The sequence below is a fragment of the Gasterosteus aculeatus genome, chromosome X (genome assembly GCF_964276395.1).
Source record: "Gasterosteus aculeatus chromosome X, fGasAcu3.hap1.1, whole genome shotgun sequence".
In the NCBI taxonomy this organism is placed as follows: domain Eukaryota; kingdom Metazoa; phylum Chordata; class Actinopteri; order Perciformes; family Gasterosteidae; genus Gasterosteus; species Gasterosteus aculeatus.
This window is the reverse complement of record NC_135698.1, coordinates 16,978,551-17,005,172: the sequence shown is the minus strand read 5'-3', so window position 1 is coordinate 17,005,172 and position 26,622 is coordinate 16,978,551. Positions and strand designations below refer to the sequence as shown.

General features: G+C 46.7%; 4 protein-coding genes across 15 annotated transcripts; 2 read left to right on the top strand and 2 right to left on the bottom strand.

Moving 5' to 3' along the window:
• Positions 1–81: 81 nt before the first annotated feature.
• lsm14aa (LSM14A mRNA processing body assembly factor a) lies at positions 82–7,438 on the top strand. 2 transcript variants are annotated; one of them, XM_040163568.2, is made up of 9 exons: positions 82–480; positions 1,657–1,820; positions 1,892–2,045; positions 3,721–4,041; positions 4,381–4,563; positions 4,818–4,980; positions 5,071–5,109; positions 5,195–5,435; positions 5,687–7,438. In XM_040163568.2, exons 1-9 carry the CDS (start codon positions 360–362, stop codon positions 5,705–5,707), a joined length of 1,407 nt encoding a protein of 468 aa, XP_040019502.2. In that variant the 5' UTR covers positions 82–359; the 3' UTR covers positions 5,708–7,438. The 2 variants fall into 2 exon arrangements, with proteins under 2 accessions (XP_040019502.2, XP_040019501.2); XM_040163567.2 differs by having other exon boundaries at positions 5,684–7,438.
• A 293-nt stretch (positions 7,439–7,731) lies between these two features.
• On the top strand, positions 7,732–16,794 carry gpia (glucose-6-phosphate isomerase a). 2 transcript variants are annotated; one of them, XM_040163561.2, is made up of 18 exons: positions 7,732–8,694; positions 10,110–10,200; positions 11,288–11,356; positions 13,219–13,338; positions 13,414–13,497; positions 13,582–13,728; positions 13,994–14,065; positions 14,383–14,427; positions 14,622–14,675; positions 14,785–14,845; positions 14,990–15,033; positions 15,134–15,286; positions 15,458–15,587; positions 15,666–15,742; positions 15,822–15,950; positions 16,078–16,153; positions 16,387–16,453; positions 16,536–16,794. In XM_040163561.2, the coding sequence occupies exons 1-18, from the start codon at positions 8,576–8,578 to the stop codon at positions 16,657–16,659; spliced, it is 1,662 nt and encodes a 553-aa protein (XP_040019495.1). In that variant the 5' UTR covers positions 7,732–8,575; the 3' UTR covers positions 16,660–16,794. The 2 variants fall into 2 exon arrangements, with proteins under 2 accessions (XP_040019495.1, XP_077939272.1); XM_078083146.1 differs by having other exon boundaries at positions 13,414–13,728.
• Positions 16,795–17,848: 1,054 nt separating this feature from the next.
• mphosph6 (M-phase phosphoprotein 6) lies at positions 17,849–22,244 on the bottom strand. 3 transcript variants are annotated; one of them, XM_040163560.2, is made up of 5 exons: positions 22,024–22,244; positions 20,416–20,528; positions 19,252–19,342; positions 18,721–18,824; positions 17,849–18,641 (listed from the first exon to the last, which is right to left on the bottom strand). In XM_040163560.2, exons 1-5 carry the CDS (start codon positions 22,069–22,071, stop codon positions 18,593–18,595), a joined length of 405 nt encoding a protein of 134 aa, XP_040019494.2. In that variant the 5' UTR covers positions 22,072–22,244; the 3' UTR covers positions 17,849–18,592. The 3 variants fall into 3 exon arrangements, with proteins under 3 accessions (XP_040019494.2, XP_077939275.1, XP_077939274.1); XM_078083149.1 differs by lacking the exon at positions 22,024–22,244 and adding an exon at positions 20,885–21,909; XM_078083148.1 differs by lacking the exon at positions 22,024–22,244 and adding an exon at positions 21,228–21,489.
• An 821-nt stretch (positions 22,245–23,065) lies between these two features.
• On the bottom strand, positions 23,066–26,462 carry snx20 (sorting nexin 20). 8 transcript variants are annotated; one of them, XM_078083145.1, is made up of 5 exons: positions 26,352–26,460; positions 25,885–26,014; positions 24,382–24,448; positions 24,152–24,294; positions 23,066–23,926 (listed from the first exon to the last, which is right to left on the bottom strand). In XM_078083145.1, the coding sequence occupies exons 3-5, from the start codon at positions 24,434–24,436 to the stop codon at positions 23,261–23,263; spliced, it is 864 nt and encodes a 287-aa protein (XP_077939271.1). In that variant the 5' UTR covers positions 24,437–24,448; positions 25,885–26,014; positions 26,352–26,460; the 3' UTR covers positions 23,066–23,260. The 8 variants fall into 8 exon arrangements, with proteins under 8 accessions (XP_077939271.1, XP_040018694.2, XP_077939269.1 ...); XM_040162760.2 differs by lacking the exon at positions 25,885–26,014 and having other exon boundaries at positions 26,352–26,462; XM_078083143.1 differs by having other exon boundaries at positions 24,152–24,448; positions 26,352–26,435.
• Positions 26,463–26,622: the final 160 nt, after the last annotated feature.

The following is a 26,622-nucleotide window of genomic DNA, read 5'->3' as shown; positions in this document are numbered from 1 at the left end:
TATTTACGAAAAATCGTTAACTTGTCAATGATCATTATTAGATAAGAGAGAACGAACTGGATGAATGTATTTGTATGTGATACAATAAATGCACTGAGAAATGTTTCTTATGCATCGCTCTTCTATCCACCGAAAATCTGGATCTCACGGCGCAGCGTAATCGCGCGATATTACGGTCTTCTCGTTAGCCCCCGCGCTCACAGTCCTCCCATGGAGGATAAGGGAGCCATGTTGTCGTAGCGGTGACGGTGGAGAGAAAAGTGCAACCCGGAGAAACTTGCCGCAGATCCGTTACCGCCGACCACACGGCTCGGAGGGCCGTCCATTCCGTTCGGACTTCAGACCCCGGAGTGGACACCATGAGCGGCGGGACGCCCTACTTGGGCAGCAAGATCAGCTTGATCTCCAAAGCCGCTATCCGCTACGAAGGAATCCTATACACCATCGACACCGAGAACTCCACCGTGGCTCTGGCTAAAGGTAGCATTCGGCTAATGCTAACGACAGCTGCTGGTGCACTCTAAGCGGGTGTTCACTATTGTTATTTTAATGTCCGCCCCACTGTGGGGTTCAGTGTCAGACCGACGTGTATCCATCTGGAGTCGACGGGTTGTCGATTGTCAGGGACATTGTCAATTAACGTTAGCGATACAACCCAGGCTGCTAGCCTTAGCTGAGCTAAAGCTATCAAATGTCAGTGTTATCAACCAAGCAACGCTAGGATGCTAAACATGAGAAGTAAATGGTAACTGAAATTACATCAATGAGAAAAACGATGTCATGACGTCATTAAACAGGTCTGATCCGCATGTAAATAAACGTGTAATAAATACACTTTAATCTGTTTGCAACGTGAGTCGGCTATACAACATGCCAGTTAGCGTCAGCATGTTGGCTAGCTTCACTTTTCCATATTTAGTTAATCATTTGAATGCAGTCAGATTTGATTGACAAGCTCTTTTCCCATTACATTACATTACAGGTCATTTAGCAGACGCTTTTATCCAAAGCGACTTACATTACACTTTAAACCCATGGCTTTTTCACATTTTGCCCGGGGAGCAATTGGGGGTTAGGTGTCTTGCTCAGGGACACTTCGACATGGAACATGGGGCAGCCTGGACTCGAACCAACAACCTTGTGCTTCCCAGCACACCTTCTCGAACCCCTGCGCCACGACGACCCCGTTCCCATGAAATTACCTTAATCTTATGTATTGTAGTTTATGGATAGTAGTATTGGAAACATGTTTATTTAAGGTTATTAAGTAATATACAACGTGTAATGGTGTAGTCATTTTACACTTTAACTCTGTTATGCGACTTGATCTAGAATCGCAACATAATGACTTAGTTTTGCGTATTAGAATGTCATTCTGAACGTGACACACTTCATAAACATAAAATTAAGTGTAACGTCTCAGGCTCACTAAAGATGAATGAAAGAACACTGATGACAATGGTTTCATAAATGTTGACATTTTGAAAAAATATCACAAACTTACAGAGGGCATTAATAATAACTGTGATGACAAATCATATTGTCAAACTAAGTAAACCTGCAGTATTCTGATTGAGCTCTTTCTTCCCCTTCCTCCTCCTTGTCCATCTCTCCCTCCTCCCCCTTTCTTTATTCCTCCTCCTTCCTCTTCCTTAGTGCGCTCCTTTGGCACTGAGGACCGCCCCACTGACCGGCCCATCCCCCCCCGCGATGACACCTTTGAGTACATCATCTTCCGGGGCAGCGACATCAAGGACCTGACGGTGTGCGAGCCACCCAAACCTTCGTGTTCTCTCCCTCAGGACCCGGCCATTGTGCAGGTAGACCTCCACCCGAGCACCTGACGGAGTACCGGCATCTTCAGTGTGACAGTAACCGTCTCCTTCCTCAGTCCTCCATGAGCTCCAGCTCGTCTTCCTCTGCTGCCGCCGCTCCGACCCCGTTCCAGTCGGCCGGGTCCTACGGGCTCTTCAACCGGGGCCCGGCCTACGACCAGTTCAGCAGCAGCCCGCTGGTCTCCCCCCAGTTCGGACCTGTGGGCATAGGTAAGTTCCTGATACCACGTAATGCATAGCGACACGCATGCATTCACGTGTCACGTCACGTGAAAAGCTGCATTAGGCTTGAGAGCATATCGTTTATCTACCATGTGACAATTTGTTGTTATTATTTGGATGTTTGAAGCTCTGCGTCTTTTTTTTTGTTGTCCATCCATCCAGTTGTCTCCTCTTATCCAGGGTCAGTCGTGGTGACGGCCGGCCCCGCAGTTTGACCCTGAATCCCACCCCCCCACACACACACACACACACTCTCATTTTGGGGCGTCCAAACCAGCTGGGACATATAATCCCCCAGCGTGTCCTACAAGTGGGAGACGTCCAGTAGGGCTGTGCGGTATAGTAATTACATAAACAATTTGTAACGTTTAGAATAATTGTACATTTATAAAATTAGCCAGCCGGGTACGGCTTGCCCGCTACCGCAACAAGAAGCAACTCCGTTGCTCGATGCATCAACTGAGCTGTCTGTCTGGAGGGTTTTTGGTTTTGAAAAATCCGACGTAAAACATTTTGTTGCAAAGTTGGTCGAGGCGCTTGTATTGCGATACTAGCAGCCACAACAGCTAACTAACACATTACATTAAGCAGTCCCCACACTTTGAAATGCGTTAATAGATTAATCACATTTAAAAGTTAGTTTTTCTTCCTGCTGTCCTTGTGCGCTTTGGGGTGGGACGACTGTGGGTGAGTGGGGAGCACAGTCGTCCTCCAATCAGAGGGTTGTCGGTTCGATCCCAGGCCTGGCTAACCTGCATGTCGATGTATCCTTGGGCAAGACACTTAACCCAACATTACTCCTGTAACAGTGTGTGAATGTTAGTGACTGATGGGCAGGTGGCTCTGTGTGTGGCAGCTCCTGCCTGTCATCAGTGTTTGAATGGGGGTGAATGATGTCATGTGGTGTTTTTCAGGCGCTTTGAGTGGTTTGAAGACTAGAAAAGCGCTATACAAGAAGATTCAATTAATTTTGCTCTCAACTCATCATTTGACGGTTAAGTGCCAACATTTTCCCCACGTCAAGCCAGGATGTTTTCAAAGCACGGCCGTTTAGGGACACAGCAGTGGTCCTCTGCAGGGTAGATGTTGAGATGGAAGTAGCCTAGCAGCTAGCAACACGTTCTGGGTGCCATCAGTCTTAAAGTGGTCCCTTTGCCACTCGTCCCCCTTCTGTTTGACACGTGGAGGAATTCCTCTGCAGTTTGTTTTACTTCCAATGCAAAAAGCTCTCTATCGTCAGCTACCATCTTCGTACCTGCTGAGACAATAATCTCAGATTAGCGCGTTTACTTTGACATCCCTAATGAATATACCAGTATAGTATCATCATACTTCTGGTGGTTATTAGGGCTCTAACTAACGATTATTTTTAAAATTGATTAAGCAGCCCTAGTGCTTATACTATCAAAGTCCTCATTTCGGTATCGTGACAACCCTACGAGGTATTGCTCCCCCTCGTTCTCCTTGTGTTGAGAACCGTTCAGTGAGCAGATGTCCCCAGAGAACCTTCATAGCTGTATCCGTGTCCATCTGGTCCAGAACTAGAAACGGTTCACCCTCTTATTCTGCGGCCTTAGAGGTTGTGTTTTTTAATCTTGTTCATACATGTATTCAAGACGTCTGTGAGCATCATAACCCGGTTCTGGTTCCCCATTTTGCCTAGGACGCAGCAGCCCAAGCCTGGACCCTCTAAGGAAGAGCCCCACCCTGGAGCAGGTGGTCCAGAGCGCCCCCTTGGCTGCCACGGCCACAGCTCCGGCCCCCGGGCTGGGGCGCAGAAGCCCCACCCACGCTCGCACGGCCCCCCCCACTCAGAAGCTCACGCACCAGGACGGCATGGATCCTAGGAAGGGTGAGACCATCAGGGGTGGCCGCGGCACCACTCACGGCTGGTCTGCACCCAGAACCATCTCATCCTCCCACATAAGCGCTGTGGACAGAGCTCCTCCTGCAGGACTCAGCCACTCGGTCTTCAGCCACCCAGGTGAGAGTCAGACCCCCTCCTCTCAGGACCCACTGGACCTCCAAGCTGAACACGTGTTGATGACCTGGTGCCTCAGAAGTTTGGTTCAGATCAGTGTGATGTTTCCATTTGGTTCCAGAGGTCCCACCATTAAAGGACCCCTTTTTAGAAGGGGTTTTAAGGAATTCAGGGGTTTTGGACGGCTCCTTGTCCATGGTGTCATCCTGAGAAGTTGATCGGTTGATGTGACTTCTGGACTCTAATGCTAATTAGCTGGTTCTTCACAGCTTCCTGACTTTGACTTTTTTTTAAAGTTTCTAATTCCGGCGTCTGATGTTTTGCTTTCTTCTGTGTTTTCAGCGACTGCCGGCGCTCCAGCTAACCGCCGCGGTCGAGGGGGCGGACACCGCGGCAGAGGACGCTTCAACGTCCGACGGGACGGACCGATGAAGTTTGAGAAGGACTTTGACTTTGAGAGCGCCAATGCGCAGTTCAACAAGGAGGAGATTGACCGGGAGTTCCAGAGCAAACTGAAGCTGAAAGGTAGCTGGAGGTCTGCTGGTGGTCTCCATGGATACGGCTCAGCCATAATGGGACGGCAGTACAGACCAATATTGCGTTGGTCCTTATATTTAATGCTGTATTATAATATAGAGATTATGCATCGATAATATCTTTCATATAAGTCAGTGGTTCTCAAACTGTGGGGCGTGACCCTCCTCGAACCTGCTTGGTTAGCCGTTAGCGGTGCTGCTAATGCGTGTAGCTTCATTCCATTTCCTCCTCTGGTCTCTCAGATGAGAAGACGGAGAAAGAGGTGAATGGAGAGGAGAAGGCCGACTCCGGAGTAGAGAACCAGACAAGCGACGGACCGGCTGAGGAGGAGGACACACTGGGCCACAACGTTTACTACGACAAGTCCAAGTCCTTCTTTGACAACATCTCCTGTGATGACACCAGGTACCCTCTGTCCTCTGCTTCCATGTCCTCACCAGACTCCATGCGTGAGGTATTGAATGAAGTCCCATGACCAGTCTCTTGTCTCTTCAGGAAAGCCAATGAGAAGTCCGGAGTCTCCGGGTTCCCCAGGTAAGTGGTTCTGGTCCACAAGCTCCAGAAGTTCTAGTGTTCCTAGTGCGTCTGCTCTTCGTCACCTCCTCTTCACCTCCTGCAGGGAGCGGAGGCAGACCTGGGCGGAGGAGAGGAGGATGAACGCAGAGACCTTCGGCCTCCCTCTCCGTCACGGCCGGGGACGTGGAGGTTACCGGGGACGTGGAGGGATGGGCTTCAGAGGAGGGCGGGGGCGCTCCGCCAGCCGGGGCTCCTTTGGGCCGCCGCAGGGTGGGGGCGGCTTCAGAGGAGGTTACCGAGGCAACCAGGCCGGCCGGGAGTTTGCCGACCTATCAGCATACAGGGTGAGCCCACTAGTCACATGGTTTACTTGTTTGATGTTTACTTGTTTACATGTTTATCATCATCATCATCATGTTTATAATCATCATTAAGCATGTTGTTTTTTGTTGTTGTTGTTATCATCCTCATCACCACGCATGTTTATCTTCATGATGTTATTATCTTACTATGCGAGTTAAATAAACATGATACTGTATAACCGTTAAAACCTAAAGTATTGTCTTTCTGAGGACACTGTCTTTTTTTCCAGAAGGACAACAAGGTGTCGGCGTAGGCCCCCTGCGGACTTCTCTTCTGTTGACTGAAATTATGAAGACGTCTTCTTGTTGTACATTTGTCACCAGCACTGAGGACAGACGACTCAACATCTCTGAATAAGTTCCAATAATGTATAAATGTTCTAGTTTGTTTTTCAATGAATTCTCTCCTAAACCCGACCTTCTGTTTCACTGACACATAGCTTTATTGGGGGGACGGCGGGGGGGTTCTCCGTCAGTTCTTGGCTTCCTCTTTCTAAACTGTTCCTAGGCGATGTTTCACTTGAAAAAGGGGCAGGTGCGATGGTTAGTGTTTTTATTCAGCAGATCAAGCAAAGCAACAATGCATATCAGATATAATCGGAATAATATTGTTCTCTTCCAACTCACCACTCATTCTTTAAAGCTCCCTACGCGTATTGTCCCTTTAAGGGCTGCGCAGGGAGCTGCTGATTGGCTGTTAACAGGTCTGCTGTGCTTGTCGTCGTGGTTTCTGGGTAGCAGAATGGTCACCGGTCACTGGCTATATTTCCCACTTTATTGCTATGGTTCTGGAATTAAAAAGCCAAACGGAGCACATCTTTACCGGCAGAAACATAAATATAAAATACAGAAGATTGAAAACGCCTCAAGTAAAACAAATTAAGTCAAGCTGTTGTGTTTCTTTGTTTGCATAAAATGTCAAAGGACAATTATTAAACGTATTTAACAATAACCTGTCAGTTTTTACCTCCAAACAAAATGGTGAACTTTATTAATATTTCACACCTGCCAATAAATAAACCTGAGTTAAATGTGAGAAATAAGTAATTAAGAAATAACAAGTTCCAAATCAACTTTATAAAATATTTCCTCAACATTTGTGAAGGGTCCTTGCTTGGGGCCATCCAATCCTTGTACGCCTAAAGCGAGAGCTGCGTTCGGGTGCTCGGCAGTAAGCCGAAGGCGTTTCCAGTGGGGGTTGGCCTTCGCCAGGGCTGCGCCTTGTCACCAATCTTGTTTTTGATTTTCATGGACAGGATATCGAGGCGTAGTCGGGGGGAGGAGGGTCTACAGGGCTTTACCGCACCGTTGTGACGAAAAGAGAGCTGAGCCGGAAGGCAAAGCTCTCGATCTACCGGTCAATCTTCGTTCCTACCCTCACCTATGGTCATGAAGGATGGGTCATGACCGAAAGAACTAGGTCACAGGTACAAGCGGCCGAAATGGGTTTCCTCAGGACAGTGGCTGGCGTCTCCCTTAGGGATAGGGTGAGAAGCTCAGCCATTCGCGAGGAGCTCGGAGTAAAGCCGCTGCTCCTTTGCGTCGAAAGGAGCCAGTTTAGGTGGTTTGGGCATCTGGTGAGGACGCCCCCTGGGCGCCTCCCTAGGGAGGTGTTCCAGGCACGGCCAGCTGGGAAGAGGCCCCGGGGAAGACCCAGGACTAGGTGGAGAGATTATATCTCTGCACTGGCCTGGGAACGCCTTGGGATCCCCCAGTCAGAGCTGGTAGACGTGGCCCGGGAAAGGGAAGTTTGGGTTCCCCTGCTGGAGCTGTTGCCCCCGCGACCCGACCCCAGATAAGCGGTTGAAAATGGATGGATGGATTTGTGAAGAATAGAATAATAATTGTCCTTAACGTGTTTCCTGATGATAAAGAAAATACATGTTTTATATTTCACGTTTTCTTTTTCACATTTGTTTTATTTGGGGATTTCAAATCTTCTGTAGCTGATGGTGCATTTTTCTAATAAACTGTTCCAGATTTGATTGTGCCTTAATCCAGATGTTGTAACCCAGTCTAGATATTACGCCTCAATCCACATGTTTTTATCCATATATCAAGTACAGGTGTTATACAGTGTGCTCGAGTCCAGATGTTCATCCCGTCCAGTCGTGAGTCCACCAGCTGCTTCATGAGACACTAGTTTATTATTTGATGTATAAGATGTTTTGTTTCAGTCAAACGCCACATTCCTGTTATAAACCACGACCATAAAATATAACTTCCCATGAGACGTTTCTGACCTTTAATCTACCTTCAAAGTACTTTAGTGTACTCCGGATACGTAGACTACTATACTTAAATGGGTATACATATAGGTATATGTAGATACATTGTGGGTTTAAGGCTCCAGAATAAAAGACAACACATCAAATACTTTTTAAGATTTTGTTCCTTCACATTAATGTAAAGGTTTGAGTTTGAGAGAAGTTTGATATAAAACGTTTACTACTAAGAAACCAAAGCATAAAATAAATAACTGATCCTTTAAATACAGAATGATGAAATTGTGAATGTGGTTGTTTCAGTCTGGGATTCATTTACATTAAATTAATTTATAAAGTAGTTTTAAAGACTGATCAATGATTGAATTGATTGTAATGAAACATTGTAAAAGTGTGTTATTATTCAGCTCTGTTTTACCGGCACTAACAGCCTTATGATTGGTGCTTGATATATCACAGCACGTTGTATGGGCACTTATGTGCCTCCATATTTTATACAGCCTTGTGATGTCCTTGAATCAGCACAGACTACTGGTCTGTTTTACAGGCACTAATGTCTCTCCATACAGGGCAAGGCTTTATGATTGGTCTGTTTTACTGGCACCAATGTCTCTCCATACAGGGTAAGGCTTTATGATTGGTCTGTTTTACTGGCACCAATGTCTCTCCATACAGGGTAAGGCTTTATGATTGGTCTGTTTTACTGGCACCAATGCTTCATATATATTCCGTGTTAGGGGGAGGAGTTTAAACCGGTGGTGCAAAGCCTCATTGGTGAACACGGATGCCACAACTTCCTGCTGTCAGTGTCTTCGTCTCCTCTTCGTTAATATCAGCACACGCAGACCAGTCCGTCACGTCTAAGGTCAGCTCTCTGTTAGAAGAACCAGGAGAACCATGGCGCTCACCAACGATCCCAACTACAAGAAGCTGGAGCAGTGGTACAAAGCTAACGGAGGGAGCCTCGTCATGAGGGACATGTTCCAGCGTGACCAGGATCGGTTCTCCACGTTCAGGTGGGTCAGGACACCTGGTGCAGGCGGAGGCTGGGTGGAGGTGGGCGTGGTGCTGACCGAGCGGGACCTCCAGCAGCACTGCAGCGTTTGGGTCCGTTTCTAAATACGCGTGCGTGTTCGGGTAAATGTGCGTGTGTGCGTACGTGTAAATCTGTGACAACTCCTCCGCTGTTAAAGCCACAAGGTCAGCGTTTCGTATCGGCACTAATCCGCGTTGGTTTCCTAAATGGAACTGGGCCCACCTGTCCTGGGCCCACCTGTCCTCACACGGCTGGTGAACCGACCACGCGTCCGTCGTAACGCGTCTGAGGAGCGACAGGCTTCCTGAGGCGCTTGCTAGGGCATGCTAATGTCACAGCGTCCATAACCGGACAGCTAGCCATTTATCTTCACAAGCGGATGAAATGTTTAATAAAAGCTCCTTGACGTCATGAGCAACATGTATTTATGTGTTTTTAAATGCATGTTTTTATTTACAACTGACACTAGTGATTTTAAATCACAATAACACAATGTATCATTTATAGAGGTGACATGTTGCAGAATATCGGTCATTCACGACAGTCATTTGTTATTGCAGACTAGCTAGCTAATGCTAATGCTAAGCCCAAAAAACTGTTGGCGTCATCCGATCAGCTCGGGATGAGCTGCGTGAGGGCAGAGGAGCGTCCGATAATGGATGCTTGACGTCCCACTCCGCAGCTCTGCTTCCGTTTGTACGCGCAGAACCAAGAACACGGGCTCGAGGCGGAGGCGTTGATCACGCAGGGCCTCTCCCTGGGGAATAAATATTCTCTTGTAATACTATTCATCTTACAGATTTGATCTGTTATTCATGATACAATGTTCTAAAAAGAGTGCGCGAGAAAGACCGAAATGATCTCTATTGTGAGACGGGGGCTAAAAGAAGACCAGTCGTGCACCACCAGCCAGCGCTTGAAAAATGCTAAAGACATGGCCTCGCGTTGCCCACTAGGAAGCCCTTTGTACGGGCAGCGAGATGAGAAGAGGCAGGATGTGACTTCCAGTGTCCGCTCGGTTCAATCAGCTGTGGTTAAAAGGTTCACAATACGCCCTTTACTCCGAAATGGATGTGACCATTAGATCAAGCTCAGAGCACTGCCTTGTCTCTGGTGACGGCCATATGTGGGACGATGGGACCGGACAGGGACAAAAGGCCTCAATTGGTCCCCTATGCTAGTCTCTGACATCGTGACGAGGAAGCAGCTCAGACAAAGCTGTTTGCGCCGCTTGGCTGCTTCTGTTTTTAGTCTCATCAGTGGGCATATCTCAAGCCCCAGGCCTTTGTGTGTGTGTCAGACCGACTCCACAGCCATCGTTAACAAGGCGCCGTGTGGTATCAGTGATGTCAGACGGTGTATAAATGAATCCATATGTACACGTAATTCTAACAGCACCACCCTGCAGACTGAGGATGGAGAGATCCTGCTGGACTACTCCAAGAATCTCATCAACCAGGAAGTGATGGCCATGCTGCTCGCCATGGTAACACACACACACACACACACACACAGCATGTGGAGAAGGTTTTTACTGTTCTCATTCATGTTGTTGGCTCCTCTCTCAATCGGCTTAAAGCCAAAATGTTCCCTTTCGACAATGAAAGCAGACCAGAGGACCGCACGATCAACCAAAAAGTTGGTGACGTTCGTTAATATGTAAAATGAATATTGCACCACCAACAATTCATCACACTCATTTTCATATATTTTGCGATAAGTCAATATATTGCTTATCGTGACAGGCCTAATGCAGACTACAAGCCATTTGCCTTTATATTCAGCAGTGTGTGTTTTCATTGTTGCTCACTGACTTTGGCTGTTGTGCAATAATTAAGCAATATGGTCCCAGAGGCCGGACTTTGTCGTCAATAATGTTACAATCGGTTGCGAAAGCAAATGTTAGCACTGCCCCAAACGGACGATGTTTCCGGCCTTTTTCTGCGTTCGGCGCCCGAAGCCCAAGTAATATTAATTCATTGGTGTCAATTTTTTTTTTGTGTATATGTATATATATATATATATATATATATATATATATATATATATAATCATTTTATTTATTTATTAAGAGATGGTTGCATACTGATGCTGGACATTAACTACTAGTGTATGTGTTTGCGAGAGCGTTGTACACAATGTCTTAAATTTTTTTTATCGACCGTGCGCCGCACTTGTACGTAACGTTTGCTTTTAACTTGTTAGCCTAAACGACAAATGAGGTAATCTGGCTTTCATGACTCCGTGCCTCTTACTGACGTCACCGCACAACACCGTATATGGTTAAATATTGGGTACATGGAAGGTTTAATATCTGGTACCTGGATGTTTTATTTAAGGTCCGCTGGTGTTGCAGAACAAAACGTTTTTTTTTAGTTTTTTTTTTTTTAACTTCCTGTTCGTGCGAGAACAATGAATCTCCAACGGGAATATTTCAACACAACAAATGTATTGTGAAAAGGCGTCCTATCTCATCTTTGTCCCTGAGGGAATGTGGTCACACGGGAAGTGATGTCACATTCACTCTGCTGCAACAACGTGTAGTAACGTGTTGTGTAACTGTGTGTTCACAGGCCAAGTCGAGGGGAGTGGAGGAGGCCAGAGACCAGATGTTCTCTGGAGAGAAGATCAACTTTACCGAGGTCATTGAACGCAACACACACCCAGACGGACACACACTTGCTTTCGTTTTCAGTTGTCTGTTTCAGAGTCCTGATTAAGCAGGTTATTAAAATGTTCAGCCCACCTCTCCAGTACGCTGCTCTGATCTTTTAGGACTCTGAGCCCATCTGCCGTTTTCAGGGGAGTGATGCAGTGATTTCTTTGACCGTAGATCGATTTGGCTGCATTGTAAAAGTAATGCATATCATTTCTATCAGCGAAATACTGGATTTCTTGTGCCCTCTTGGTCCACCGTTTATTTTGCGTGGTCCCCAGGGTCCTTTGCACATCTTGCTCTACCGGTGGTTTTCATGGTTGCCTGGTGTGCTTTGTGCACGGCGTTCAGAGTTACGGATGGTGTCTGAGGTGTTGTCAAACCAGTCCTGGTGGTTCATGGTCTTGCAGCCGATTGAGTGGGCTGCTGCTTCACGAAGGGCTGAGCTGATGGTGGTCCACTGCTGGTCTGTGGTCAGGTTCTCTCTCGGCTCATGTGGACTTGACCATCTGATCTCTGATAACGTCTCACGATGACAGTCAATCAGGTGCTAATGTTTCATGTATGGATACATCCATGATGTTTAGTATTTGGTCTTTTGCTGGAAAATGGTGTTTGTTATAGTCAGGTTGTGCTAAGCGCAGAGGGTAAGTATGTCATTTGAGTTGGCCTGACCAACACCATGCCTGCCGAGCACTCGTTTCCATATCCTTTCACTCTGCCCTACACGAGCATTGAAGTCCCCAAGAAGGACGATCTAGTCGGTCTTTGGGATCCAGTGGAAAGCCTCGTCCAGTGACTGGTAGAATGTCGAATAGCAAGGTTGGCACGTACACACTAAGAAGTGTAGCAAAGCGGTTCTTTGCCAGGGGGATACAAAAGGTCCTCAGTCTTTCTGTGATGCCCACAGGTGTTTCAGTGAGTCTTCAGTGTGTTCTTGATGGCCAGTCCCACATCATGTTGTCCACCTGGGGGAAGAAGCGTACCCAGACCCTTCCTCTATTAGCGACCCTTCATCAAGAAGCCTGGTCTCGCTAAGTGCGGCGGTGTCGATGTTGTAACACCTCAGCCCCCCCCCCCCAATCAGTGCTGTTCCTCTGTGAGGTCTTCCGGCCCTCCCATGGGAGTCCAGGAGAGTTCTCATGTTGCCGGTTTTAGGCTTTGGGATTTATTTCTTCTTTTTCAACCGCAGGAGTGGAATGACCCGATAGGTGCGGTATCCTGTCCAGGTGTGAGTTGAGTGGGCATTTTTAAGGGCCACCTTTTCTAGGCCCCTCGTCAGGTTGAGGTGAGCAGTGTGGTCCCTAAACAGGGGCTGCTCAGTCACACGGGGTGCTGCTGAGATCAGCTGCCACTCAGTCCCAGCTGATAGCGAGCGATACCCTGTGCCGCTGTCGTGCAGGGCTCTGACTAGAAGCTCCCAGTCTATTCAAACCTGCTCCTGTCGCCAGTTGCCTTCAAGAGTATACACCGTGGTCAGAGAGATTATTTAGAGTTAGCACTATCTTCGTCGTGGTGAGGTAAATCTGGTGGCATGGGTGAGCCCAGGACGACCCGTCCTGGCTCGGTTCAGGCACCGCCAGTGCTTTTCTTTTCTATCTGGGTCTGCTCCTTAAGCCTTTCCTCAAGAGGCTGACCCACTAGGCAGTGGGACTATTTGCCGATAGCATAGTGTTTACATAGTAAACGTGATGTGTACACACACACACACACGCATCTGAAACCAGGTTTGTGATGAAGCGTTTCATCATTCTGGAAGAAGTGTCATAACTTTTACTATAGCCGGTCTACTCGTTAGCTGCTAACAAGCTAAGCTAAAGGACCTTTCCCCGGCTGTGGTGCGTTCAGGGCCGTGCCGTGCTCCACGTCGCTCTGCGTAACCGCTCCAACACACCCATCAAAGTGGACGGACAGGACGTGATGCCCGAGGTGAACCGCGTTCTGGACAAGATGAAGACCTTCTGCCACGTAGGTACCCTGGAGCCCGGGGTGGGGGGTGGAGACGTGGAGACGTGGGGGTGGTGACCTGCGTTGTGTCCACAGAGGGTGCGTAGCGGTGAATGGAAAGGCTTCAGCGGGAAAAGCATCACTGATGTGGTGAACATCGGCATCGGAGGATCCGACCTGGTGAGCTGTGTGTCTCCGTCTCTGTCGCTCTGTCTCTGTCTCCGTCTCTCTAATCTGTGTGTGTGTTGGTCGTGGTCCGTTCAGGGACCTCTGATGGTGACTGAGGCTCTGAAGCCGTACTCCTCAGGAGGACCGAAGGTTTGGTTTGTCTCAAACATCGACGGGACTCACTTGGCCAAAACTCTGGCTCCTCTGAACGCAGAGAGCACCTTGTTCATCATCGCCTCCAAGGTGAGCACACACACACACACACACACACACACACACACAGAGAGCATTACTGAACAAAGCGCATCACGAAGACCAAGGAGCTCACCAAACCGCTCAAGGACGAAGTTGGAGGGAGAAAGAGAGTCTGTTTAAGTCTCTTTGAATTCCAGTTTGTAACAGAACAAAATGGGCAGAGGGGGTCAATACTTTTGCATTCTTTTCCATTAGGTAAACGTATGGGGGTTCATGTTCGCATCCTGTCATGTGCTCTTTGTTCCTCTCACAGACCTTCACCACTCAGGAGACCATCACCAACGCAGAGTCGGCCAGGGATTGGTTCCTGCAGACAGCCAATGATGTGAGTCCTAAGTTTCCTGCCAGCTGATTGGTTGTGGTTGTGGTCTGCCATCTCCAATCATCAGCTTCCATCGTCCAATCTATAGTTTAATGAAATAAAATCCATGTAACCGTAGAAGTTGGAGGAAGACGTTTGCTCTTGTCCACGTAGGGATCTTTATCCCTTATTGGGAAATGACTCGTTTAGGTACAAATGAACCGACTGCATTGAAATATCTAAACATTCAGTAGTCCGGGCATGCATATTACATATCCATATATGGATTCCTGCTGTGATGAAATACTTTATCCTATTAATATTTCTCTTGTCCTCCATAGAAATCTGCTGTGGCCAAGCATTTTGTGGCTCTGTCGACCAACGCGGTGAGTACTTGAGTCTTCTGTTGCCATGACGACACTATTCCACGCTGCAGTGTGAATACACTGTAGTATACCATGTACACCGTAATGTCTCTAAAGTACAACAGAAACTGCTTGTCTGGTGTGTAAAGTAATGTTAAACGGTTTAGTTTGATTAGTTAGTATCAATACTTAATACATCATTTTTCCTCCTGCAGGTCAAAGTGAAGGACTTCGGTATCGACCCGGCCAACATGTTTGAGTTCTGGGATGTAAGTCTGTCGTCGTGTTCTGATTTTATTTCATATGAAAAAGAGTGGGCGGGACTTTGTTCTCTAGGCTCTGATTGGTGGTGAATATGATGTCATGTTTGCTCCTCAGTGGGTCGGAGGTCGTTACTCTCTGTGGTCGGCCATCGGTCTGTCCATCGCGCTGCACATTGGTACGTCTGCTAGCATCCCCGCGACCTTTGACCTTTACTCAGCCTGATGAGAAGCTCACACTGACACAGTTATGGAATGAACATGTTTGTCGCAAAGTCATGTGACCAGCACCTTTAGTGTCATCTTTGACCTCTGTGTTTCAGGGTTTGAGAACTTTGAGCAGCTTCTGTCCGGAGCTCACTGGATGGTAGGACCGTCTTTGTCTCTATTCATTGAACATTAACCAGACTAGCGTCTCCTCTGGTGGACAAAGTTTCCCATTAACCAGACTGGTGTCTCCTCTTCAGGACAACCACTTCCGTAGCGTCCCTCTGGAGCAAAATGTCCCCGTCCTGCTGGCTGTCCTTGGGGTGTGGTACATCAACTTCTTCCAAGCCGAAACTCAGGCCATGCTGCCCTACGACCAGTACATGCACCGCTTCGCTGCCTACTTCCAGCAGGTCAGTGCGACGGAGACACACGACACATGGAGGTCTGTCAATGAGGGACTGAACCAGTGTGACCGCGGAGGGAGGAATTTGTATTGGATATTGGTGGGGAATGTCTCCCGATCAGGAGAGCATAACCTGTTGAGTTATTGATTTATAATGATGTATGCATGTGGTTGTCAGGGCGACATGGAGTCTAACGGTAAATACATCACCAAAGATGGAGTCAGAGTCAACTATCACACTGGACCAATCGTTTGGGGAGAACCAGGGACCAATGGCCAGCATGCCTTTTACCAGCTGATCCACCAAGGTCCTCTTTCCCCCCGCACACACACAGGGACAAACCTTTTTGCCCTTTGAACTGACTTACTCTTTGTTTTATCCCCAGGTACTCGTATGATTCCAGCGGACTTCCTCATTCCTGCTCAGTCTCAGCATCCAATCAGAGACAACCTCCACCACAAGGTAACGCCCACTCCGCTTCAGACACCTCACCTGTAGTTTGAGCCATTGACCTCACCTGTTGACCTGCTGCCGTCCTCAGATCCTGGCGGCCAACTTCCTGGCTCAGACAGAAGCTCTGATGAAGGGGAAGAACTCTGAGGAGGCTCGAGCCGAGCTGGAGGCCGGCGGCCTGAAGGGAGACGCTCTGCTGCAGCTGCTGCCGCATAAGGTAATCCGTCATGTGACCATGTTTGTTTAGCTCTTATAATTGATCGTTCCACTGGGATTCCTGATTTCTTTTCTTTTTTTAAATTACGGTCAACACTGTTCAAACTGAGGTCTGTTTTTATCTGAAGGTCTTTGAAGGGAACAAGCCGAGTAACTCCATCGTCTTCAAGAAGCTCAGCCCATTCGTGCTGGGAGCTCTGATTGGTGAGTACTGGGAGCTGCAGCAGCTGGTCAACTGAGCGTAGTGAAAAATCAGATTTAAACGTGAACCAGTTACTGTAAATATTCATAATTCCAGTTTATTAGTAAAACTAATGCAGTTTTTCTCAAGTTTCCTGTTGAGTTGAACACCGATCTTTAATATAAACCATCTGTTTGTATCCATTATGAATCATTTAGGGATGAATTGTTTATTTTTATCCTGATTTCTCTTCCAGCGATGTACGAGCACAAGATCTTCGTTCAGGGTGTCATGTGGGGGGTCAACAGCTACGACCAGTGGGGGTGAGGACACACACACACACACGTATATCTATCTCTATCTCACACACACACTGTGGATTAATCTACGCCCTGCCTCCCTCAGCGTGGAGCTCGGGAAGCAGCTGGCGAAGAAGATCGAGCCGGAGCTGCAGGACGGCTGTGAGGTCTCCTCCCACGACTCGTCCACAAACGGTCTCATCCACTTCCTGAAGAAGAACTTCGCCTGAACCCCCCCCCACCCCCGCGCCGCAGTCCTGTTGTAGTCCCCACAGCCCCTTAGTAGTAGTCCTCCATCACTGTCTGTGAAGCCTCCAACATAGGGAGCACTGACTTTCAAAATAAAAGTCTTGTTTGTCACTGAATCCTGGTGTCTGGTTGTGATTGTTTGTATAGAATGGTCTGTTCTGTTATCAACCTGTCATAAGTGCCTCTTTTAATGTGTATGACAGATTAGAGAAGCATACAGGGACATTTCTTATGTTTAAACCAGGTATTTTTATTAATTGCATACCCACAATACTAAAGTACACTGTGATTAGTACGTGCTCCAGGAAGGCGTGCGTGGTGATTTGAGGATCAGACACCCTTGCAGGTGAGCCGGTCCTCTGGCGGTCAGGGTTCATTGTACGTCCCGCTCACTGAACACTGCGATACAAAGTGTACTTAGCAGGGTTGTATTAACTGTGGTGGAAATTTGTGGATTTAGCCCTTCAAAAGTACCTTGAGCTTGCTTTGGGATTTAATTTATTAGAATATAGAAAAACGATAAATACAGAAAGCAACACAGGCCGTAAGTGCAGCCAGAAGTCAAATGATTATTCAGCTGAAAAGGGACAGGAAGATCTGACCAAGTTAAAGGAGAACAGGAGGTTTTCTACACTTCAAGGATGTTTGTGCTGCCTCAGCACAGGAGAGCACACCCCTCAAAGAGTGTTTGGAAAAGTACCAGACGACGTAGGGGTGACACCGTGACCATCCCTTAATGGACCCAGTCAATCAGGGCACGTATGGTTCCATCTGTGTCTTGGCTCACCCTGGACAGCCTTAAGGCCGGCGCATGCTTCTGCGTCTGCGTCGACGCACTCGTTTCAATTCATGGTTCTGCGTGTGTTGCAGAGCAATTCACCGCCAGAACAGGTGGAGTAACGTGTTTTGTTGAAGACGACCTAGAGAGTCACGTCTATTTATTTATCATAGACTTTATTGCCCCGTGCATCGCCATTGCTGCTTTTCATCGCGGACACATTTGTCCCGTATTTTCCTCCACAACTTTGTTCCTCTCGACCGGCAAACCGGCGTCTGCGGCGATCTCCCTCCGTGAATCCAACCCGCTTATACAACCCGCCAATGACGGCTTGTATACGCGGTCATATTTACGCATTTCTTCCGACAAAAGTTCTTAAATCTGCTCCGTTCTCTCGTAAACATTCGTTTTAATAGTGGCGGTATCGGGCTATGAAAGCGGAAATGTGAGACTCCGTGAAGGACGTAGTTAGCGGACCAATCGCAGCCTGGTGCTAGAAAAATATCTCGACACACGCAAGGACGCAAGGAGGTCTTGCCTCTCCGTCGCTCTGAAAACGCAGAAGCATAAACTAGGCTTTAGGTCACACCTATGTTGCGCCGTTTGTAAAATGTTGCAGTTCCAAAATCCTGCGCAGTTTTTCCACATTTAGCATTATCATATGAACAAAAAAGCACGACAATATTCACATGTCACTTTTTCAAACATTGAGAGAAATTCATGTACATTCATGCAATAACTTTTTCAAAGATAATGTTTTGGCAGTAACAAAGTTGTTAAATAAAAAAAAAAAAGCTATCCACAGCTTCACCCTACGCAGGCTCAACAATTTCCCCCCAACACTACCTTTTTCCTGAAGGTGAGGTGCCATGTCTGCATATAACATTTATATTGAGTCTTATGCCCCACATTTCATTGTCTTACTTTTATCAGATTGTAGATTAAGATATAAACATTTCCATAATTCCCAGGATGCATAAACGTGGGGCCACGTGTTTAATTACACGTAAAAAAAAAAAAGATGTATAACATCCAGCTGACCCCCCGGCTATGTGGGTAAAAATTTAAATGTAAAGCGCCATCAGTCCTCCACCATGACCCTCTTGGTCCTGGTCGGGTGGTCTTCCTGAGCTCTGTCACTTCGTACTGAACTTCTTCTTCATGCTGCTCACCAGACTCTCGTACCTGCAGAAGAAACGGAATCAGGGTCTTGTTGACAGATACATAGAACATGACGTCTAGTTCTAGCAATAACATAAGGAACCTGCGAGCCATCTCCTCGTCTGTGACGTCCGCTGGCATCCGGCTTGTTTCTTCTTCCTCCTCCTCCTCCTCGTCAACTTGTGGATTCATTAACAGCATCAGTCTCTGTGAGCGACACATAATCGCGGCAACCAGTTCATTCACGTTTTTTTCGGTGGAGGGGATATGTTCAGGTAAACAAATGTATCCATGTATTAAAATGTATCAAATACTATGGTCCATTGTGTTTATTTTAAGCCTTTTACTTTTCCAGGTGGTCTCACAAGACAAGGTCATCTAAGTGATCTAAGTTCTAATAGATGAATAAATGTTTGTATATATTTTTATACTCCAAGCTGAACTCTCATGCTACATTCTTTACCCTGTGTTTAATGTCCCGTTGCAATGACATTTCCTCAGGTTCATGAAGGGCTCAAAGTGTCTGACCACGCATGTGGTCACATGACATCACACAGGCTGCTTCCTGAGGTCAAAGGTCAGACACCTCATGAAGTATTGGCAATACAATAATACCCATTATTCATCAACAAACCTCCACTTCTGGATTAAACCCTTTAAAGGAGATCCGACCAAACTTTAGTCCTTCACAGGGAACGAAACTCTTCTCCTCGATGATGAAGTTCCTGAGAGGAGCCGAAGAAGAGATATTATAATACAGGTGGATGACATCCAGCGTTCTGATCGGTTGAGATTGTGTGCAGGATTAAGCCAAAATGTACAGTACCTGTACATTAACCTGAGCGTTCCATATCAGTGAGCACGCAAAAGAACAGTTTGTAGTGAATGTGACTGCATAATTCACCTTTGTTCTTGTTTCGTGGTACACGCAATTGCGTCTGTTCCGGGATCACGGTCCCTTTAAATGTTTTGTTATGTTGTGACGTAGAGTCCCTTGCTTGTGAGGTTACAGGGCTGCGCCATCTTGAGTGTTGTTATGGTAATAATAAACGAGACACACGCTGCTGTTCTCAACTCGCGGAATTGCCTTTCATTACAAACGCAACTTCCACAAGTTAACGTTAGTCCCTAACCCGTGTAAATGACAACTATTTTCTCCAGGCTACTGGAATGCGACACACGTTTGGTGGCTACAACTTTTTAGTGCTGAAAGCTATTTACTTTCTATTTACAATGCCGCTGGTGACCGTATTATAGAAACAACAAAAGGTACTGGAGGCATTTATAGCTTTATTATATTACATATAAATAAAATTAAGCTATAAAAACAGTACTCAAGACAGTACTTTATCATCGACAATGTTACAGTTCAAGAGTTTGTAACAACACCCTCAAAATGGAACGTTATTGACATAAAGTACTGCCTCGAGTACCTTATTGCTTAAATAAACCACTTCCTGCTGCTGATTTAAAGACCAGAAGAGAGGGATCTTCTCTCCAGCTCCTTACTCTAAGACACACCTCTTCAGACTATACCCGAACTAAAACACGCTAAACAAATTGTAGCACTTTAATTGTACTTATAATGGCTCATATCTATAGCAAGTTGTAAATCTGCTTATTTGATCAAATTGCACTTTCCTGATTTTTTGTTCTTCTGGGTTTGTGTCCTTATGGTTGAAATGGACTTATTGCAAGTAGTTTTGGATAAAAGCGTCAGCTAGACGACATGTAACGTACTCCTACATGATAACTTGTGTCAGCGGAGGGATACATTGTGGGCAAGTGGTTGACGTACTCTTTGGCTTTGAGCTCCGGCAGGTCGAGGTACCAATGCTCATCACTGATGATCCTCTTCTCATCTTCCTCCAGCTGCTTTTTCATCTCATCATCCAGACCCCTCTGCATGAACTGGGACAGGAGTGGGACAGAGAGACAGGCAGGAGGGAGACAGGGGAGACATGATCAGATTATAATAGAAGATGCATCTGCTGACGTCACAAAAGGCCTAGTTTATTAGGGGTGTAACGATTCATTTTAACAACGATTCGAATCGCGATTCATGGTTGCCGATTCAATTCATGGACGATCTGAGTTAATTTATTCGATTCAATGATACAATAATTACACAATGTTTGGATCAATTCACAGAACCCCGGATTTTCAACCACATTGTAGGGTCGCATGTCTTTACAGATAAACAATTGTTACTGTGATGTTGAGTTTGGTGCTGGTGAGGCCTGAAGTGTCTGCAGAGCTGGAGTTACCTGCTGCTGCTGCAGCGGTGACGCTGCTAGAGGTCCTGACTGTCGGCGTTGTTTAATCCCACGGCGCCTTAGTAGATGGCCGGAAAGATTCGTCGTGTTTCCGTGTGTTTTATTTGGCTTCTACATTTTCTACAAACAGCGACCGACTTATTTAGAACACCTCCGTGTTTGCAAAAGCCAAAATGTTTCGACGCGCTGGATCGATAAGTTGGTTTGTAAATGTCTCGCTCGCAGTCGTCTCCTCCACGCTGTGTTTTGTTGTTGTTCAGAGTTTCGCGCGGCTGCCGCTGCGTACTGATGACGTCACAGACAGGCAGACAAACAAACAAATACACATCCATACCATTTTTGTACTTCAATCCAATGTGCAGTTTCCAAGTATCGATACCAATCGATTATGTACCATTTCAATCGATATATGTCGTCCGGAATGCCGATTTGCGGAGCACAGATCGATTCAGTTGGATCGCAGGAATATAAATCGATTAATCGATTCAGTGAATCGTTACACCCCTATAGTTTATGCTTCTGCATTTTTCAGAGCTACAAGGAAACCCTTGCGTGCCTTTTCACACCTCCTTGCGTCAGTCGACCCATTTTTCTAGGCTTGCGTCCCTCCCGCAGCGCACCAGGCTGCGATTGGTCCGCTAACTACGTCCTTTACGGAGTCTCACATTTCCGCTTTCATAGCCCGATACCGCCACTATTAAAACGAAGAATGTTTACGAGAGAACGGAGCAGATTTAAGAACTTTTGTTGGAAGAAATGCGCAAATATGACCGCTTATACAAGCCGTCATTGGCGGACTATAAGGACGCGCGGATGGCCTCTGATTTGCGGAGGGAGATCACTGCAAACGTCGGTTTGCCGGTCGAGGGGAACAAAGTTGTGGAGGAAAATACGGGACAAATGTGTCCACGATGAAAAGCAGCAGTGGTGATGCACGAGGCAATAAAGTCTATGATAAATAAATAAACAAACCAACGACTTCCACAAACAAAGACGTGACTCTCTAGGTCGTCTTCAACAAAACACGTTACTCCACCTGTTGTTCTGGCGGTGAATTGCTCTGCAACACACGCACACGTTTTACGCTGCTAGCTGACGCTACCTAAAATACGGCTAGTAGCTTCGCTTACCTTCATGCGTAAAAGGTTCTTGGAGAGTTTCATGTTGTCGTCCGCCATCCTTATTCAGCTCACCAGAGAAGGAGCTAAACTATAGGAGAGAAGTCAGAGAGGAGCAGTCGAGCCGCTGCTCTTAGCTATCAATGCGGTGCCTGCTACTTTTCCTTCTTTTGTTGGTTTGATAATGGGAGTTGGTATCCATCTTATGGGTGCATTACCGCCACCTTCTGCCCGGAGTGTGGATCAGACAATACATTTCCTCTCTTTCTGCCAAAATACCCCTCCCTCCCAAAATAAAAATAATCTCTATATATAAAACATATATATAAAATATATATATATATATAAAAACCTTTATTAATCCCACATGGGGAAATTGAAGCAAGCGAAGCACTGGAGCTTCAGTGTCTTGCTCAAGGACACTGAGACATGCAAACGAGAGAACACGAACCGCACTGTAAAATGACAAATACTAGTTATTTTTTTGCACAACTTTAATTGCATTGTTCCAATAAAGTGATAGCACATTTTATTTGTTTTTGTCTGATGGAGCAATCTGGTTTACATGAAAGTGACTTACATTTTCTATTCTATTATTAATAAAAGCACACATGGAGTCACAAATTGTCATGATTTCAATCAAAATTCAGCATGGACCATTTTGTTACATTTTTGTTGGGCCCCAACAGAAAAGGTTTGAGAACCACTGGTTTAAGTTTATCATTTAGCACCCTGGCAGATAATATCTCCCTTATCTCACTTGCCAGAGTTGATGTGAGCACAAACAAGTTGAACTTAAACATAAACCTTATTATGACAATATATGCATCAGGTCTTATCCTCTGAACTCGCTCACTTCCTTCTCTCACTGTCTGTACTGTCGTTGCAAGTTCTTGTTCGTTTGTTGCTATTCACATGTTTGTCTCGAGTCTCATTCCCCTTCCGCTCAACTCTTCCTCATTCTCTTGACAAAACTTCATGTCTACCAAACCGCCCATGTCTGATCCATTTAACAGAGCAGAGTCTTTAAACTCCCTAATGTGTACACATACGTGCAAGTATGTGAACATTAACATAAGCAGACATAAACACCTGCATCTTAAAATCTCAAAGTAGTCAACACATTTTCTACAACTCATCGACCATCAGATTGTTAATTGTAATATCTTAATTCCTCCAAAAGCATCAAACTGTGAAGCTATGTCATGTGAGTTTAAAAGTACATTGAATACTTCATGAGTCCAGAGACTCAGGTGAACTCGTGGACCACTAACTCCTTCAGGGAGTGGGAGTTCACCTCCCCCCTCTCCCTCAGCAGGCTCAGCTCCTCCTGTAGCTGAGCCACAGGACATCCTAGCTGATAACCCAAGTCCACCAGCAGCTCCAGCAGTGAGGCCCGGTAACGGTTCAGTCCGTAGCGTCTCGTGGGTGGCAGCGCTCTCTGTGCCGCAGCGAAGGCCCTCTCTGGTTCCTTCAGGTCACGGTAGCAGACCGCCAGGGCGGAGAGGGTCGGCACAGTCAGGGTGGGGTTCTGCCAGGGCAGCAGCTTCTCCTCAATCTCCAGGACGTCATGCAGCTGCTGCACGGCAAGAAGGAACCGTCCTGCTCTTAGCAGGCCGTGGGCCCGCCTCTGCTCCGGCTGGGTGAGGAACCGGTGGAAATGAGGCGAATGGCGCACGCAGCGTGTGGCGTAGAGGTCTGCCAAGTAGTCCTGGAGGGCGAGGCGGCGCCCCGCGATGGCCTCTGGGCAGAAGTTCCGGCTCAGCAGCTTTCGTGGGAGGACCACATCCTCCAGCTCCTCTTGGAACTCCTCCAGCAGATCTCGGTGGAGGCGGAGGAAGTCGCTGTAGCGGCGCTCCACGGACACGCGACGCAAATCGAAGGTACCAGACCGCATCACCACAACCTCGTACACCTGTTGACAAACGGCATGCTCACTTGTACCCAGAATTATAATGTCTGAACAGAGCGATGCTAGCTGTCGCCCTGTGTTCACAGTCCTTAAGCTAAGCTAAGCTATCCGTTTCCCTCCGTTGACTCCCATTATGCTGAGCTAGGGTTGCTGTTTTGGGTCAGGTATGTTCACCTGGTGTTAAGGTGTGAACGACTATAGTACAGGTATACTGCAGGGGAGTCTCACCACGTATTTGGACAGAACTTTTTCGATGATCCGAGTTGACGGGATTTCAAACAGAAGCTTGACAGGTTGATCGTTCCTCTTCACGGCTTTCAGGTTCTGCTGCAGCTCCTTAGTGGTCAGACATGAACAACTGGGAGGTCCATCTACACACACACACACACGAGAAGTAGAAGGAGATGAAAGATAAGGAGAAGAAGAAATAGCGGAAAAGGTGATGTAAAAATCTGAACCTGGAGACTTCTGGTTCTTCTCAGTCTGGTCTTCAGGTTCTGCCATAACAAACATCTGATCCACAGCCTGCAAGACATGAAGCATTTCTTCAAGAAAGCCAAACTACAAAGTGCTGTAAGTAAGAGCAAATAAAGTGCTACCTAGTCCAGGTATAGTAGGTAGAGGTGTGTTTACACTGCTCAAAACAATTAAAGGAGCAATCTTATATCAGGGTTAGGGCATGAATTCAATTGCACTTCTGATATGATCTGTTCAGGTAAGTAGCAAGGGGGTTGTTAATCAGTTTCAGCTGCATTGGTGTTGATGAAATAAATAACAAATGCACAATGAGACGACCCAACCAAACAGGACTGGTTTTGCATGTGGAGGCAAGTTTGTCCCTGTTGATCTCTTGGAACTGGACTCGAAGTTTTTGCTTTAGCTAGAGTCATCACCACCACTGGGAGCATGAGGCAATTTCTTAACCCTATAGGAGTTGCACAGATTGCCCAACTCCTCCAGGATGGAACATCCATGCTGCCGTTGCAAGGAGATATGATGTGTCTCCCCACACAATCTTCAGAACGTGAAGTAAATTCTGGGAGACAGGCAGTTACTGAGAGCTGGACAGGGCCATAGAAGGTCCTCAACCCGTCAGCAGGACTGATGTCTGTCAAGGCGGCGGAAGCAGGGCACAACCACAGACTTGCAAACAAAAAGTACTTTAATTAAGGCCGGCGATCCGGCACTCACAAACAGGGTAACGACATTCGACTCAACAGCGGGCAAAAGACACACACGGCTTAAATACACTGGGAAGGCGCAGGTGATTGGACACAGGTGGAAACAATCAGGGACACAGGAGACAATTACAGGGGGTGACACGACAGGGAAGGAAGTGAAGCTAAACCAGGGACACGAGAGGCAGGGAACTACAAAATAACACAGGAAACAAACCCAAACCATGACAGTACCCCCCTCTCATGGGACGGATCCCAGACGCCCCAAGACACACAAGGGCGGGCGGGACAGGCAGAGAACAGACAAAGGGGTGGGAGGGAGAGGACCATGGGACGATGGTCGGCCAGCCGGGGGAACTCCGGAGGATGTTCAGGTGGCCGGGGCGGCAGTCGGCACCTCCCCTCTGGAATGCCCTCCCCAACCCCTACACGACTCCTTCAATTTTCAGTTCTATCTTTTTTATTGTGTTTCTATCTAATTCTCCTGTCTGTACGTTTCCCTTACTTATACTTAGATTGTAAAGCATCTTTGGGTACCCTGAAAAACGCTATAAAAAGTATTATTATTATAGTTCTTTCAGGTGGTGCATGTCCATTTATGCATTTATGAGTGAGTAGTCAATCCGGAATGACAGGGAGCCAGTGTAGTGAGTGTAAGATGTGCTCATACTTCCGGATCAGGATCCTGGCAGCGTTGTTTTGGATGTATTGTAGTTTCAGGATCTTCTTGCCAGTGATTCTAGTTAAGAGTGAATTACAGAGGCAAGAGTATGCAGGCAGTACCTGGAGGATGAAGGAGTTGATACCTCAGGTCACCTGACCTAAACCGGATAGAACACCTCTGGTACATTATGTTTGGGTCCATCAGACGGCACCAGGTTGCTCCCCAGACTTTACAGGAGCTTAAACAGATCTGGGAGGACATCCCGCAAGACACCATTGTTGTCTCATTAGGAGCATGCCGCGACGTTGTCAAGCATGTATACACGCCTGGGGGGGCTTTCTGCTGTGCTGATGTAATTGGGGAGCTCATTCCACCATTTAGGAGCCAGACAACGGTTTGTACTCAATAAGAGTAAGTGTCTCTGGAGGAGTTCGTGGTCCTCTTGTTCACCTGAGTCTCTGGACTCATGAAGTATTCAAGTTAAGTGCAAGTAAACTCTATACTCAGTACTTAATACTTTGTAAATGTATTCAGATTATTTGCGGGATTTAATTAAACACGGAATCAGAAAAATGAAACATCTTACCGTCACTGAAGTTCAGATTTCTGCTGAAAAGAAGAAGTAACAAATAGTCTATGTGTGTGTGTCTGTGAGTGTGTGTGTGTGTGTATTTGCAAACAGGAAGTTTCTCTATAGTTCAATTCTTAACAGAAAGCAGGAAGTGAAACTGAAAACAAACCGACTGAACCAAAAGTAACACTACAATAATCTGCAATTTAGCTCCTTCTCTTCTCTCTGGGATGGAGGGGATGAGATGATGGAGGTTCATAGTGGTTCAAGAAAGTGATGGAGGTTC